Here is a 17,444-nt window from a genome sequence, read left to right on the forward strand (position 1 = left end):
GCTCTTATAAACAAATAAATCTCCATTTGTAAAATAAAGTCAATGATTTTACAAATATTTTTATAGTTACATAAGGACCAAAGTAAATGTTAGCAATAGTAGACTCCTTTCTCTCTTGGGGTTCAAATAAAAAATTCTATGTTCAGGTCTATAAGCCCAAACCTAACGGAATTTTCTGTTTATGCTTGATTTAGCAAATCAGATCCACTGTAGGCCATGCTGCTGGTTCTACCTTTGCCTTTCAGCAGTTGAGGAGGTGATAAGGATACCAGAATTGAGGGGTAAAGGATCTTACTCTTCATACTCAATGGTCCTCTCATCTGGATATTCTTTCTAAACCTCCTATTCTTTTTTTTAAGTTTCACATAATTTTAGTATTTCAAGACATACTGTTTTGAATTTTAACCATGTTTTTATACCTTGTAGGCTGTATAGAAATAGGTAGCATGAGACTGTAGCTCCAAGAAATAGCAAAGAAACTTCACCCATGATAACACAAAAATGTAACTGCCTAAACAAGTCCCAATTGATCACAATATGGGTAGACATGCTAACTTGGAAGGGGGAAACCTCAGGAGACCCACCTCTTAAACAAAGGAGCACAGGCAGCTTATGCCAGCTGGGAAGGAAAGCTTCCCTAGTGATGTGCCCCCTAATTAGTTATCTAATACAAGTTAAACTTCCTATTCTTAGTCCATTTTAATGTTAAATACTGTTCTTTGCTACTTTGAATATGCGGATTCTGAAATCTGCCCTTTATAGTGTTAAATAATTCCTTATTGTCACAGATGTTTGCACTTGAAACTCCTTGAACATAGTGAGAAAATACTGGGCTTTCTTCATGTCAAAGTGGTATACTTCCCCCTCTTCCCACATGAATATTTTGACATAAGAATACACTACTAAATTTAAGAGTTCTTTTGTTTCTCCAGAAAAGTTTTAAAAACATGATTCGGTGCTTTTATGAACTGGATAAATCTTGTACGGAATGAATTTTAACAGAGAACAAGAAGAGAGTGTGAAGACATCAACTGCTACCAAGGGTAAGAAATGGTAACAATGTAAGAAAACATTAGAACTATGATGTCATAGTTTATAATCATTGACATATTAAAAGCAATAAATTCGTTTTGTTGAAGCATTATTAACATCCTGTGGAACCACTTTGAAACCCAAGACTAACAGGAATCACATGGATAATAGTGTTTCTGGATTGAATTTAATTTAACAGTGCCCTTGATTGTTTAATTTTCACTGCCCCTTGATTCTTCAGTTACAAGTTTGTAGTACTTAACCTTGGACCTCTTTGATGTAATGGCCACGCTTTTAACAAGAATTCACTGTCTCTTACAAAGTGTTTACAAGTCTTATAGATTGAAGATTAACACATAGTAATGTTAATATTAAACAAAGCAATCCGATGTTTAAAAGTCAACCAGGTTCTGATTTTCTGCTGAGACCACCACAAGTAAAGCATGTAGTAGAGTCAGAATAAAGGCATGACTTGAACATAAGGGATGTAGTATGAAACTACTGCAATAACACAGTTAAAGCAGTAATTGCAGTAACATGAATTTGGGGGGCTCTTAGTATATACATAAAACTTATGTTCCTATGGTACTATGGTCTGTGACTTATACAATAACTTCTAAAATGTATGTACTTGGATAAAAAAATACCTCACTGATTGTCATAGTTAGGGTTACTATTTTTATGACGAAACACCAAGACCAAGGCAACTTGGAGTAGAGCAGGTTTATTTGGCTTATACATTCTAAGGGAAGTCAAGACAGGAACTCAAACCAGTCAGGAACCTGCTAGCAGGCAGGAGCTAATGCTGAGGCCATGGAGGAGTGCTAATTACTGGCTTGTTCCCATGTCCTTTTAAAACTTGTTTTCTTATAGAACTCAGGACCATCAATCCACAGGTGTCCCTACCCACAATGATCTGGGCTTTCTTCCATCAATCACTAATTAAGAATGTGTTCTACGAGTTTGCTGCATACAGTGTGATCTTAAGGAGGTATTTTTCTCAATAGAAGTTCCCTCCTCTCAGATGACTTTAGCCTGAATCAAGCTGAAATAAACTAGCCAGGACAATTGATAAAATGCCAATAAATCATCAGAATTTTCATTCAGGTTTTTCATGAGATTTCAATAATGTAGTCACATCCCCTTACTTCACTTCTAGCTATGGTTTTCATGCAATCTCTACCATATCTGCCGTTAATTTCTGTGTTGAAATCTCGAATAATCAAAATCATTTGGAATCAACTTTTTTAAACGTCTTGTTAGTTTTCATGTTTGACATTGTCCCAGTGGCCATTAATATTCTTAGTAGCATTTAGAACAGTGAATCTTTTCAGGTTTTCAATTTTTTTGTTCAAATCTGTCAGAGGAATCACTATGTGTGGAAGCTAGTCTTATACAAAGTGCTTATTAAATAATAAGACTTGAAAATTGAAATTATTCCTTGGTCCATGAGCTGAAGAATGATTACTGTAGCAGCAGATATGAAAAAGAATTGAACATGTTGAATGCTGTCAGCATCTTGGGTGACCAGGTACATATTGAATTTACAGTAACATTTTGAAAAGGGTCATTTGCTTAACAGTTGACTTAAGTTACTCAGTGAGTCATGCAATAAAATAGATGTGTAGTTATCAAATCATTATTATACCTAGGATACTTGGAGCCCTATGGGTATGTAGGATGGTAAATTGACATCCTTTCCACTGAAACAGCTATACTAGCCCATAACAAGAGATTTAGCTTGATGCCAAGTATTGGACGTTATTCTCTGGTTACTAATGTCATGGATAGTTTCCTAATGTAATAGTAAGTTACTCATCTGCACTGAAAAACCTGTTGTCTAGTGAAGCCACCTTCCTTCAATAATTTGTATAGATCTGGATAATTTACTTAAACTTCTACATTGACAGTTGCTGGTTTAATCATGAGCTTTTGTGTTGTTGAAATGACTTTCTTTCTTAAACCCTAAAATATAACCTGTGCTAGGCTCAAACTTTTCTTCTATAGTTTCTGTACTACTTCCAGATCTCATAGAACAAAGAGAGCAGAATTTCCTCTAAATTGAGTTTAAGATAAAGGCAATGTTGTGGCTAGTTTTAGTCTATACATAATACTACAGCTTTCTCTACTTCATCTTGAAGGCTGCTTTTATTTCTAATGTTCACTTTCATAGGACTTTAAATTTTCTTTACAAGCTTCTCGTTGCAATAATGATTTAATGTGAGAACTAAGTGACTCTTCTTCTTAGTGGAACACCAATGAGCCATTATTGTAGCATACTGATATAGAAAGGCAAAGGGAACTGGTCAGTGGTTCAGCCATAATATGTACAGTTGCCAGGTTCAATATGTATGACACAGAAATAATTGCAGTAATACTGTAAAGCTTCCTGAATACAGATCACCACAGTGGGTGTAATGATAGAAAAGCTTCAAATAGTGAAATAATTCTTTTAAAATGTTGCATGGCTGACAAGCAAATTACACAGTGTAAGAAAAAAAAGCAGTGCTGGAAGACTTACTTGACAGGGGATTGCCACAAACCTTCAGGTTGTAAATATACAATATTTGCAAAGCTGAATAAATCAGGAAACAATAAAGGAATGTTTGTTCTTTATGATAAAAATAATTAAAAGTGTAGGTTAAGGTAAAGATAGCAAAGACTTGGTGTATGCGGGGACAGGCACTGGTGGTTGTCAGGCTTCAGAGAGGAGGAAAGGAGTAGGTGAAGGAAGAAGTTATTATGGAATTCAGTAAACCAGAATAGATTCGTGTTGCTCCAAAGCACAGATCATGACATTGTTTTGTTTTGGACATGTGTTTAACTTTTTTTCTTGAATATCTGGGATCATAAATTTAGTGATTACTGATGAACTGTGACAGAACAGAGTTATCCTTTACAATCATTTCCCCTTAAGTTTAGTCATCATTGATAAACAGAGGTATCTTTTATAATCATTTTTACTCATTAACCTCATAACCCAGTTTTTAACAATCCAGACAGCTTGTTCTCATACTGGTAGTTCTTGTGGCTTCAAGGACACTAGATGGAAAGAAAATCTCCAAGCCAGCCTGGGCAGATTGCCATGTCCTGAGCAGTCAGTGTATTAACCCCTAATGGTTATGGTGGCAAGAAAAATCCTCAGGACAATATTGCTGCAGTTATCATTCAATTTCAGGTATAACATACTGTTTTACATTGCATATCTCTAAATAGTTTGTTTATGTGTCTAATTCTGGCATTCTTTTGCTTCTTGGTCATATGACAGCACAGTGGCTCTGCATGAACTAAATTTCCTAAGAAAGGAAGGTCCTGAAACCTCCTTCTCTTTAACATCTTTCTATACTATTCTTTGCCCATCAGTATATAAGTTTCTGTGTAAGGCAAAGGTAACTTCAGCCAATCTAACTTTGTTGCTATACATGCCATGTCTGAGTATATAGTAGGAAGACTCTTGTAATTTGATATGTGGACAACTCCTCTAGCCCAGTGGATAGTGTTGAATTTTTGAAGTTTACTTTGTTTTGGTTATCTTGTTCCTGAGTAAGTGTAGGGGCAAATGTTTTGAAGAACTGTCTCAGAGCCTCATAAAGAGGTCTCTGGTTTCTTTATGTATCTCACAACCTCGAAGGTTTAAGGAAGACCTTCAGTTAGATAAAGATGTCTCCCTAAAAGCAAGAGGGGTAGCAGGCTCAGGACTCTTTGGAGAAGGCATAAATGGTTCATAAGAAATTTTCCAACAATCCAATATTCCCAAGTCATATAAATATTAAAAGCTTCCAACAATGCAACATGTGAAGATCAAAAACAAAAGTAGCATAGCAGCCATCATGTGGTTCAGCTTTGTGTACCCTTGTCAAGTAGCTGTGTTGGCTTTATGATTTTGCTGCTCCCATGAGATAAGGCTGTGCCACGGTGTCCCATTTATAAAAATATCATCAACATCCAGGAAAAAAATTAATAACCGAACACAAAGAGGTCAGTGTGGGATAGGAGATCTTTATGTTTCCTTTAACTGTTGTTAGAACATTCCCAAATCTAATACAAGGCTAGAAAGAGAACTAGGAAATGACAATACCATCTAATAATCCAAGACTTGCTCAGTCATCCAAAAGCAAGAGTTTCTTCTCTCCCAATGGTTGTGCCACACACCTTTAATCCCAGCATTTGGGAGGAAGAAGCTGGTAGTTCTCTGAGTTGAAGGCCAGCCTGGTCAACAAAGTGAGTTCCAAGACAGTTAGGGCTACTCAGAGTAACCTTTTCTCAAAAAATAAAACTAACAAACATAAAGAGTTTCTTCTATTTGACAGATTTTTTTTTGTCTTTGAGCATCATAGGTAATTTAAATTTCTCTCTTTGGTCTTTCATTACTTTTTTAATGGCTTGTATTTAAAGGGTACAGGAAGTAGACCTTTTGCCTCTATCTCCAAGAAGTCAGTAATGTGTAGTATCGGACTTCTAGGCATGAGTAATCAGGCTAGGGCAGGCAGAAATTGCTAAAAATAGATTAGAATAAATGCAGGGTATGGAGAGAGAACTAAGAGAGCTCCACAAGAATTGAACCAGAGGGGCCAGACAGGCTGCAAAACTAAGGAGACATAACTAGGTCTTGTAAGTAAGAAAGGCTTTGTAGGGATGGGGATAGAGAAGATGTGTGAACAGAGAGAATATCCCACAAACGTCCTATTAGAGATGTTTCCAGTTGCCCAAGTGTCTGCATAGAGTAGAAGCAGGAATCTCCTACCACATCTTCCTTAGCCTCACATATGACTTGGTCCTATCTCTAACTTAGCCTTTGGGTACAGGTATAGCACACAAGTGAAAATGAAGGAGTGAAGGAGAAAATGAAGTAACTACAATTTATCAGTTACTGGTAAATTCATTTTCTGAGTTTGAGAGTCAAGTGAGAAATTATTTTATGTAGTTTACCTAAACACTATTATGGGATTGTATGTAGAAGTTTTCTATTTTAAGTGCCTTGGTTTTAGAACAAAAAGGTCAGGAAATTTGAGATTCAAATACTCAGGTTGTCTTATCCCAGTGTTCCAGGGAAAGCTCAGGGAAATGAAATGCTCTGTTAACAGTTAACAGTAGCTCAGGTGTGCTTGAGCCATGACATGAGCAAAGGTCTCTGCATTACTAGTTATTTGCTCTTTACCCTCCACCCCACTGTGCAGGCAGTTATGGGTATGAATGCTCCACACTCGATTAGTCAGGAGGCAGTTGCCACTGACAGTTGCATTTTCAGATTCTGCTTCAGGGATGAAAAATGCTGAAGTAGTCACATTTTATCACTTACATGTTTCCTAATAATATTTAACTTTTATGTAAAAAATATCTAGGAGATAAAAAAGCATGCTAGCTGGCAAATCTACTCCCTCTACCCGCAGCTGTTAACATCAGAACTAATCTGAAGTCCTCTGGCGTGTGCTTCAGGAGGGGAGCAGACAGCTTGTGATCAGAGTCACATTTGTAGTTCTCATTTTTTCCCCGTGGTACAAGTGCCACCACCAATTGTTTTTCACAGTCAACTTTTGAGAACATTGAGATAATTTGGCATTTAAATTTACACATGTTTTGGTGAGCTTTAAAGTCTTCAGAGAATCACATTCTTCCCTCTTGAAGGAGCATCTGCCATTGGAAACATCTCCCGTGCCCTTCTTGAAACTCTCTGTTCTGCTCCCGAGAATGGCAGTGAAGAGCTTTGAAGTTTGGGATTATGTTGTGTTTGCAGGCCTCTTCGTCATTTCCTCTGGAATTGGAGTGTTCTTTGCCATAAAGGAGAGAAAAAAGGCAACATCTCGAGAATTCTTGGTAGGAGGGAGGCAAATGAGCTTCGGCCCCGTAGCTTTGTCTCTGACTGCCAGCTTCATGTCAGCTGTCACTGTCCTCGGGACTCCTGCTGAAGTCTACCGCTTTGGGGCAGCCTTCTTCCTGTTCATCATTGCGTATGCGTTTGTGGTCTTCTTCACATCTGAACTCTTTCTTCCCGTGTTCTATAGATCTGGCATCACAAGCACCTATGAGGTAAGAGACCACTTCCTTCCTCTCCAATGCCTTGGTAGATGCCACTTGTTTTCCAATTGAAGGGTTTGTCTTTTCCTTGGTTTCTTGTTGTTCCATTATACATATCACCCTGACATCAGCAGTGGGATACTATTTTCAAGGCAGTTCCACATTGGTAAGAAGTCTATATGTATCATTTGTGGGAGTGCTATGTTTTGTCACTAGTAATGGCACAATCATTGACTATTTCCATGATTTAATGAGGACCAATGTCTAAAATATATTTTGGAAAAGTGAGAAATGTTATTTATATTTATAATTTATATTTAGTTGGTGAAAGATAATGAGAATATATTATCTATTATCCTTAGCATGATCATTCTGAAAGGCAAACAATTTTTCAGCTAAGAAAACTGAGATCTAGATAGGTAAATTAGGTATGTTTTAATATTAGATGAAAATTTACTCAGAAGCTAATTTGTATATGGTCTTTTTAAAGGCCTGTCTATCAAAGAGTAGATCTCTATTGGTAATTATTAATAAACTTCAGTTTTAAGAATCAAGTGGGAATATTTTGTAAAAGTGAGAAATACTTTAGTAGGAAGTAATTCTGAAATAATAAAAGTATGTAAATAATTATAATGAGTGGGAAATAGACCACGGAATTTTGACTTTGAAACAGTGCTCAATAAAACCAACAAGCTCAAAACTGAATAAGCGGTAAGTTGTTCTGGAGCCAAATTGGAGTGAATGTGGCCCTGGAAAGACAGAGTCAGTTTACCAAAGGTTCTGTGCTTCCTTTAAAAAGACTGAACAATTTGCTCACATGGAACAATCAGCCTTTTCACATTCTTGTAACTTGTAACTAATTTTGGTAAAGTGAATATGATTCTGCAAAGGCAATTAAACAAACTCCAAAGGCATAACTGAAGATATTTAAGACTCTGCAAATTCACATGGTAAATTTTGATACAAACATCTTTAAAAAGTACTGTCTTTATCCTAGAATGCTTTAAAACACTTAGCACTGCGACAAGAGGACATGAAGGTTATGTACCTGTTACGTTATTTTGGGATTGGCCCATGCTTTACAAGAATTGGCAGTATGGCCTGGAGGTAAACAGGAGATTTATTTGCCTCAGAGAGACAGAAGGTGGGGAATAAGAGATAAATAAGCACTGGGCTGAGCTCCTGGAGTTCAGTTAAAGAGATGGAGGAGAGATTAAATGAGCAAGAAGGGTCAAGACCATGATGGGGAAAACCACAGAGACAGCTGACCAGAGATAGCAGTAGCTCATAGACTCTGGATTGTCACCTGGGGAACCTGCGTGGAACTGAAATAAGCCCTCTGAGTGTGGATGACAGTTATGTGGTTTTATCTGTTGGGAGGGGGCCTGGTAGTGGGAACAGGACTTATCCCATGTGAATGAACTGGCTTTTTGGAGCCCATTCCCTAGGTGGGAAACAGCCTGATTCAGGGTGGAGGGGCTTGATTCTGCCTCAACGTGGTATCCCAGACTTTGTTAACTTCCCAAGTTTGGCTTTTATCACCTCTAAGCAGTGGATGGGGGGGGTCAGAGGGAGGAGGAGGAAGGGAGGTGAGAGAAGGGAGAGGGAACTGGGGTTGGAATGTAAAATGAAAATTTTTTAAATAAATAAAAACAACAACAACAAAAGAGACAAATACAGAATATAGAAGAAAAGGGAGAAGGGAAAGGGAGTCAGGGAAATGGGGGAGGAGTATTTGTCCTAGAGGACACAGGATTGGTTTTGGGGAGATACATAGGAAAATGGTGGTTCATGAAGGTACCATGCTGGGATGAGGTGTTTAATTTTGATTGGGCATGTTAATTGGGTGAGCCAAAGGGAACCTCTGATTAGCAAACCGCAATACTTTGGTAGCTGGACCTCAGTAGACAGACTCAGAAGGAGGAAGTAGCTAAATAAGGCAAGGGACCTTGGGGGCTAGCTTAAGGAATGAAACCTACGTTTTTAACAATGCAGAGGGAATTGAGAGAAGGAAAGGCCTGCCAGAGCAATGCCCACTACGCTCAAGCTGGTCAGAGTACATTCAGGGATGATTAAAACGTTTCAAACAATTAGGAGTTTGGATCCTAGGCCTAATGAAAATTACAGCTTCTGTGTTTTGCTTCTGGGAATACAACCATGATACTACTATACAAGCAAGCAAGATGACATAGCTGGTCTAGCTCTGGAACAAAAAGTGAACACAAAAAGACTAGAGGAAAACTGGCTGACTGCCCACCTCCAGATATGTGTGTAGGTTAGGCCACCATATACCTCAAGCCATTGATTTTGAAGTTGACTATAGCTACATGGGAATCTGGAAAAAGAATGGAGGAATAGCCATTATCCTCAGAGTGGTAAGGTATAGTCACTCTTGACTTCTGAACCCATTATTTTTGGGATGGGTGTTGTTGTTGTTTTTCAGCTGCAGGCGATGGAACATGAACCATGTAACTCAACAGAACCCACTTGAAGTTTATTGGGGAAAGAGAACAAAGGGAGGGGTAGGTGTTGGCCTACTGGGAGCAGAGATAGAAGGGGAAGGGGAACAGAGATACAAGGTGGAGAAGGGAGAAGGGGAAAGAAAGAAGGGGATAAGGCAGCGAGGGAGGAACAGGTGGAAGGTGCTCTTTTAAAAGGGAAAACTTGCACATGCTTACAGAGTCCTTATACAGCCATGTAATGCATGGCACAGCCATGCAATACAGGGCCCCTTGAGCTAAGTATCTGCATATTCTGCCCATTCTCGGGGGGTGGGATCAGCATAATGCCAGTATACAAACAATGGGTATTATAGTTTTCTTTAAGTTACTGTGATAAAACACTGCTCAAAAGCAACTTGGGAAAGAAAATGTTTATTTCATCTCATAGGTCACAATTCAACATAGAAGGAAGCTCAAGCAATAATTCAAGGCAGGAACCTGAGGCAGGAACAGAAGCAGAGACCATGGAGACATACTAGTTACAAGGCTTTCTGAACCTGCTTTCTTATTCAATCCAGGACTACCTTCCCAAGGGTGGCACTTTCTCTAGCGGTCTAGTTCCTCTCTCATCAATCGTTAATCAAGAAAAAGCCCCACAGACTTGACAGAGTTAATTACTCAAAGTTCCTTCTTCCTTGATTTTAGTTTGTTTCAAGCAGGCAGAAACTAACCAATATAGTACAATATAGCAATATATATATATATATATATATATATATATATATATATATATATAATCTCGAGTTAGGTGCTTTGATTCACAGTGGAATTTCAAGATGAAACTATGCATCTGTGAACTTTATTAATATTCCATCTCATGAAAAGCTTAGGAATTATTTTTGTTCATTTGTTAACAATTATGATTAGCTCAATTTCAATAGCATGCATTTTCATTACCTCCATCTTGATGGTTTATAATTAGACTCCTCGTGTCGTCTTCATTTCAGTTTACATTTTCTTTCTTTCTTTCTATTTCTGTGCTAATAAGCCCAGCTTACTATTTACTCTTAAATTGCTTAAAATGTGTTTTATATTCCATAATTATTTCCAGCTTTTTATTGAATGACCCTTAAACTTCCTACTTCTAAGTTTTCATAACAAAACACATAGGCTTATAATGCCTTGTACTGTGATCTCTGAGCATTAATGTTAAATCAAATTTGCTAAATTAATTTGTAGTTTTTCTGCATATTAGAGTCTGTGGTATTATTTTGATAATATTTTGGTAAGTTGTACGTTTAAATATTATAGAATATTACTTAAGCAAATTAAGTGATATTGTAAACTACTTGCCATAAAAATAAATATTTAGTACCTAATAAAGTCTAACCTAACATTATGAGGATTTTAGTTCAATCTATGGAGGAATTAGCTTTTAAAATTTGTAGATAGGTAATAATAGTGCTTGAATGAGGAATAACATGTTTGATATAGTTTATGTTTTAGGGACATATTCTAGTTGAATGTCAAGAGTGATTTTAGGGTTTTGACCTCTGAAACAGTTGGGCTAACTAGGAGTCTATCAATCAAACTACAGAAGAAACATAATTTTAAAGTAGTATCATAAGGGATACAGCAAGTGTCTGTGCTTGAAAGTGTGGAGTAGGTATCAGCCTCCTTTCATAAAATCGATGTGTGTTATGAGAGCTTAAGGGGATTAAATTCGTATTATTACTATTTGGGTTTGAGCAACAATGGAAAGTAGATTTACTGCATCGTGAGTTAAGAAGTACTGTGGCCCGGGCCGGGGCTATGGTTCTAAGAAAACAAACAACATGATGATACTAAATGTTACCTCTGGGACTTTTAAAACCTAGCATGAAATATGCTATTTTTCTGTTATACTCAGTGTCTGCTTTCTATTGCTGTTAAAAGCTTATATATCCAGGAAAGACAACCAATAGGTGAGTGAAAAATACATTTAAAGGAATAGCCATTATAATCAGATGTAGAAATATCATGCATGAGAAAATAGTCTTCAACTAGAAGGAGATACAAGCCTGTAAGTTGATGGAGTCAGAAGCAGAGGACTACTAGAAGACACCAAGAATTCAGAGAAGCTCAAAGTGTATTTACTATTAGGCATTTCTGTGGGAATGTGCCACTTCAACAATGATCTGGTGTGTGGAAATTAATTTTGGAAAGCTTGATCTTCAGAAATGCAATGTTATGAATTTCTAGTGTTTTAAATCACCCATACCCATACATAGCCAGACAACATGATGGCCTTAAAAATACTCAGTGTGCTAGGTGGTGGTGGTGCATGCCTTCGATCCCAGAACTTGGGAGGCAGTACAAGCAGATGTCTGTGTGTTCGAGGTCATCTTGGTCTACAGAGTGAGTTCCAGGACAGACTCTAAAGCTACAGAGAAACCTGCCTCAACACCCTCCAAAATACATTCAGTGTTTCTGAGCAACAGAGCTCAGAAGAGAGAATATGCATCTGGATAGGCATGCCAGCAGAATTAATCTTCCTGAGAGATAAGTAAAAGTGTTGGGAACAAGCCTGAAGATAAATTTGAGGAGAATTTTTCTCTCATTTTTTTCCGAGGCAGTGTTTCTCTGTATTGTTTTGGATTCTGTCCTGGAACTCACTCTGTAGACCAGGCTGGCCTCGAATTCACAGAGATCCTCCTGCCTCTGCCTCCCATGTGCTGAGATTAAACGTGTGCACCACCACCGTCTGGCTTCTATCTCATTTTCAACTAACATTAGAAAAGCAGAAAAAATTAAAGAGCTGTTGGTGCCACTATCATGTAAATGACACTTATTTTACCTTTACAAATATCTTGCCGTGATGGGAATTCTTTTTGTTCATAGGTGCTGCAACTGGGTAGGACTGTTCTCTTATGGAATGTCAGATACATAATGATCAGCTTTGAAAACATACATGTATAAGCAATAAAAAGGACTCAGTAGGTTATTTATAGATATTTGTTCATACAGATACAGACACATATGCATACACCTACACCTAGGTATGTAGCAATAATAGTCAAAGATAAGGAGGCTATCAACTTGATGCGGTCATAGGAGGGATTCGAAGGAGCGTAACTGGAAGGGGCCAGAGGGAGAAAAGGGAAGGGGAAAGTGATATAATTATATTTCAATTAAAATATTAAAAATATAAAAATAATAATTACCAGTCTAGAAATGAATAATGACTAATCTGGAGAGTAAACTGTGAGAAGGCACAGGTATAAATTCAGGTAGACAGGTGTGGCCAGACAGCAGTACAAACCAAGCTGTAGAGGCACACATTGTTTTGGTGTCAATAGTGAATCACTGGAGGTTTTGAGAGTGGTAACCAGACCTTTCTCAAGGGACACAAAGTGGTGAGCATGAGTTAATAGAATACGCAAAGACTTGGTTTTATAGTAACCAATGAGAGGGCTACAGAGCTATTCCAGAGAAGAAAAAACAAAGATTTAAGCTAAATTTTGGGCAGAAGGAGTATAAAAAATAAATTTCTATTGGTGGGTGAAGCAGAGAGACCCCTGGGTAAAAAAAAAGATATGACCTAAATTTTGATGCAAGCATCCCACTTACCTTCCATAACTACTATAAGAAGAACTAGATTTTAATATGTTTGACTTTTAGCAATCCATGCTTTTTTTTCTCCCGCTGCCTCTAAATAGTATCATAAACCCAAATCCTATATTCAGTGAAATACCAAGAAAGTGAAAAATACTAGCATCTTGTGGTTGGTTGAGTAAGAATGGCCCCCACAGGCTTCTATATCTGAATGCATGGTCATCAGAGACTGTCATTACTTGGGAAGGATTAACAGGTATGAATTTTTTGGAGGAAGTGTGTCACTAGGGGTGGGCTTTGAGGTTTCAAAATCTCAAGCTAAGTTCAGTGTGTCTCTCTCTTCCTTCTTCCTGAAAACAAGGATGTAGGACTCAGTTACCTCTGCAGCACCAAGTCTGCCTGCAGAGCACCGTGTTCCTCTCCATGATGATAATGGACTAAAGCTCTGAAATTGTAAGCCAGTCCCATTTAAATGTTTCCTTTTATAAGAGTTGCATGGTCATGGTGTCTCACAGAAATAGAGTACTAAGACACAACTCTTGTGTACAGTTCACTGACTGCATGTCTTTCTCTGTGTTCTAGTACCTGCAGTTACGATTCAACAAACCAGTTCGATACGCAGCAACAGTCATCTACATTGTGCAGACGGTGAGAAGGACTGTGGCAGGATTGGGAACTCAGGGTGACAAGAAATAGCTTCAGTTCTGTTTATTTTGGGGGGAAATGCTCTCAATTTAAGGACAGCTTTGATGCTAAGAAGTTACTATCTTCTAAAGATAGCATTTTAAAGATGTATAATTATCTTGGGACAAATTCACTCAGCATAGACTCCTTATTTCTGGACTAGCTACTAGAAACAAATTGTAAGATCGGCAAGGTAGCCCAGGCTTTTAATCTCAGCAGTGTGAGACAGATGCAGGTGGATATCCCTGAGTTCATGAACACTCTGGTTTACATAGTGATGTTAGCCAAGGCTATGAGTGAGAACTTGTCTCAAGAAAGAAACACATACACACAAAAATACATGTGTGTACACACACACATACACACATACACACATATATACATATATATACACATATACATTCAAGCACAAATTGTATAAATAATATAAATATAAAATAAAAAAACAAATTGCATCAGAAGCCACAGAGAAAATGTTTTTCTTCAAATTTACTTCATCTTCCAACCTTTTAAAGATTTAATTATGAGCTGGGCAGTGGTAGCACATGCCTTCAATCACAGCACTTAGAGAGTAGAGGCAAGCAGACATCTGTTAGTTTGAGACAAGCCTGGTCTACAAGAGCTAGTTCTAGGACAGGCTCCAAAGCCCCAGAGAAACCCTGTCTCAAAAAACCAAAAAAATTAATTATGGAATGATCTGGTGATCTGGTAGGTTGTTTTGTTGCTGGAAATTCTTCTGCCTCTGTATCTCAAGTCCTGAAATCAGTTATGCACTACTATGACTGATGTGATTTTTTAAACCGATAAACTGAGTCACGCCAGAACAGTCTGCTTTTCTCTAAGCATCTTTCCTTTACTGCAGTAATTTCCATAACATGCTTACTTCCTTCTTATGAGTTCTTACCCACGTGGGCTTTGGCATTCTTTAAGCTGTCCAAGGTCATCTGTACACACAAAAGTTGACTCCTGCTACTCTCCAAGTACTCTCTGTTACAAGATAACTTCCTGCCTTCTTAAAACCTTGAAGAATTTATCTAAAGTGGCAGCAAATAATACTTTCTTTTCCAGATGTTAACAATATTTAATTAAAAAGTGACTGCATAAGAGTACACAATCTATCCCAATCAGTCTAACATTTTTTTAGATTATAATTTACATTTTTTAAGATTATAATTTAAATACATTTCTCCCTTCCATTTATTCCCGCCAAAACCTCCCATATGCCCTATCCTGCTCTACTTCTAATTAATTGCTTCTTTTTTCACTGATTATTATTATCACTTGCATATATTCACATGTATATATACATATATTCCTAAACATAACCATTTCAGTTCATATAGACTTCTTGTATGTATGCTTTCAGAACTGACTGTTTGACACTGTATAACCAGTTGGTAAAAAGCAATACTTCTTGAACAGCCCATATTTGTATATTAAAACAGGGCATTCACATGGGATTCATATTCATATACTTCTAGATAATAAAATTCAGTTTAAAATAAAATGAAAGTTAACTAATTTCCACCAGCGAAGCAATTGCAAATATGTAAATTAGAGCAAGCTCTGATCATAGAGGCTATCTTTGATGTGTCTTCCTTGCATAGTTTTTCCTCAGAGACATTCATTCCCATGCCTATTTTAAAGTTAGAGTTTTTGTTTATTTGTTTTTGCAGTTCTTGGTTTTGCTTTTGTAGGAAATTACTGAAATGAGCTTCATGCTTTATCAAAGCTTCTCATGAGGTCAGCAGAGAACACATGGTGTGCATGTGTGAAGGGAATGAGAAGAGGCAGATTTGAGTCTGTTTTCTAAATTACTTTCAAGTTTTAAATTAAAAAGTATTTTATATTCTTTTCATGTGTTTGTATGTGTCCTGTGCATGTGTGTATATTATGTACATTTGCGTGTATACAGGTCCAAAATTGATATCAGGTATCTTCCTGGATTGCTTTCTCATATTATTATTTTGTTATTTGATACAATCTTATTTTACATACAAATGCCAGTTCCCTCTCCCTCCAGTCCTCCCACTACCCACACCTTCTCTCTACCCCCAACCCCATCCACTCATATTATTCTTTAAGACAGGGTCTCCTAATCAATCCCAGACTCACATATACAGCCATCCTGCCTAACCAATCTGCTTCAAGGATCCCTCTACCTTCTGAGGCTTTAATTACAGGGACACTGCCATGCCTAGCCAGCATTTGTATAGATTTTGCAGACCCAAATCCAGTCTACTTGCTTGAGGAAGCCATCCCAGTAGTCCATAAAGCTTCCAGAGTTGCTGTTTATCTTTTAGAAAATGCCACATACAAATATAACACATTAAAATGAGCAGGAACATTTAAAATCCAACCGTCTTTCTTCATCTTGTAGGTGAATTTCCCCCTACAAATAATTAGGGAGTAAGCAAGCCACTTTAAAACAGGAGCGTGTGAGAATGCAATGTTTGGAGAACAAGCTGAAGGAAGTAAGTTATTCAGACTAAGGTCCATAAAGAACTTCCTAGTCAGGCTTTTCATGCCACTTTCTGTTCTGTATCTACACCAGATTCTCTACACGGGAGTCGTGGTTTACGCCCCTGCTCTGGCTCTTAATCAAGGTGAGTTATTGGAATGTTTCACCTCAAGATTTCTGAATTCTCAAGTTTGAAAAAACATATATATTTGATACTTCATGAGAGAGATACCCTAGTAGTGAGTGGGTTTGCAATGTTGATAGTAGTTACTACATGTGCAAAGCTGCGTAGTGATCTTGGGAAGTACTAGTTCCTCAAAAACTTAGCTTCAAAACCATTGCCTGTATTGCCTAGAAGTATAGCAAATGTACACTTAATATTAAAAATTAGCAGCACGCTTGATATTCATGTACTTCCTCCATGAAATGTTTACATACTGCTTTACAAATAAGTGACAGAAATAAAAACTTCAAAATCAGTATAGGTGGCTTCAGACTGCTCAGTAGGCATAGTTAAGATGCAACAACAAAGTGGACCGAAAATTAAAGCTATAGAATCAGAGGAGGTCAGTTTTTAGTGTACTTTTCCCTGAGAAGTTTGCTTAAATGTTTTTTCTTCTTTTGTAGTGACTGGGTTTGATCTCTGGGGCTCTGTGTTTGCAACAGGAATCGTTTGCACATTCTACTGTAGTTTGGTATGTACAGGGCTGTGAAAAATATTATGAACTACTTCCTAATATGGGATAAGAGGGCATCTAATTATGGAGGTACTAGCTATTCCAAAACTAAATGAAAGCATATTGCCTTATCTGATATAATTTCTTGAGGAAGATTATTTGGGCTCTGAGCTTACTCAAAAGAATAAAGCTTTATTTTTTTGTGGTCCCTATGGTAGCTAACTGAGTGTGCAACTATTTCACTATGCTTGGATCATTGCAGGGATCTGAAGTACCTCAAATTTCATAACTCATTTTGATTTATGCAATGTAAAAAAAGTATAAGTCTGTCTGCATAAAGAATCCAATTTAGGACTATAAAATAACCCAATTAACATCACAAAATAATAAAATTTGTTCTGGTGCATATAGAGTGGGAAAGGTACTTTTTTGCTTTAGACTTTTGAGCATTTCAGATTTTGTACTTTGAGGTTACTAGCAACTCCACGATAAAATTTGCACAAACATTTCAAATTCTGTAATGCTCTGAAATGTGAAACA

General features: G+C 37.4%; 1 protein-coding gene across 1 annotated transcript in view; it reads left to right on the plus strand.

The window, feature by feature from the left end:
- The first annotated feature begins 6,416 nt into the window (after window positions 1-6,416).
- The window catches only part of Slc5a12 (solute carrier family 5 member 12), a 52,403-nt gene continuing 41,375 nt past the window's right edge, over window positions 6,417-17,444 (plus strand). Inside the window, exons 1-4 of the mRNA XM_005064803.4 lie at window positions 6,417-7,059; window positions 13,665-13,730; window positions 16,321-16,372; window positions 16,855-16,922. Coding sequence (XP_005064860.1) covers window positions 6,721-7,059; window positions 13,665-13,730; window positions 16,321-16,372; window positions 16,855-16,922 — 525 coding nt within the window. The 5' untranslated portion in view covers window positions 6,417-6,720. The remainder of the gene's footprint in view (window positions 7,060-13,664; window positions 13,731-16,320; window positions 16,373-16,854; window positions 16,923-17,444) is intronic.

This window comes from Mesocricetus auratus, unplaced genomic scaffold, assembly GCF_017639785.1.
Source record: "Mesocricetus auratus isolate SY011 unplaced genomic scaffold, BCM_Maur_2.0 Super-Scaffold_100004, whole genome shotgun sequence".
In the NCBI taxonomy this organism is placed as follows: Eukaryota; Metazoa; Chordata; class Mammalia; order Rodentia; family Cricetidae; genus Mesocricetus; species Mesocricetus auratus.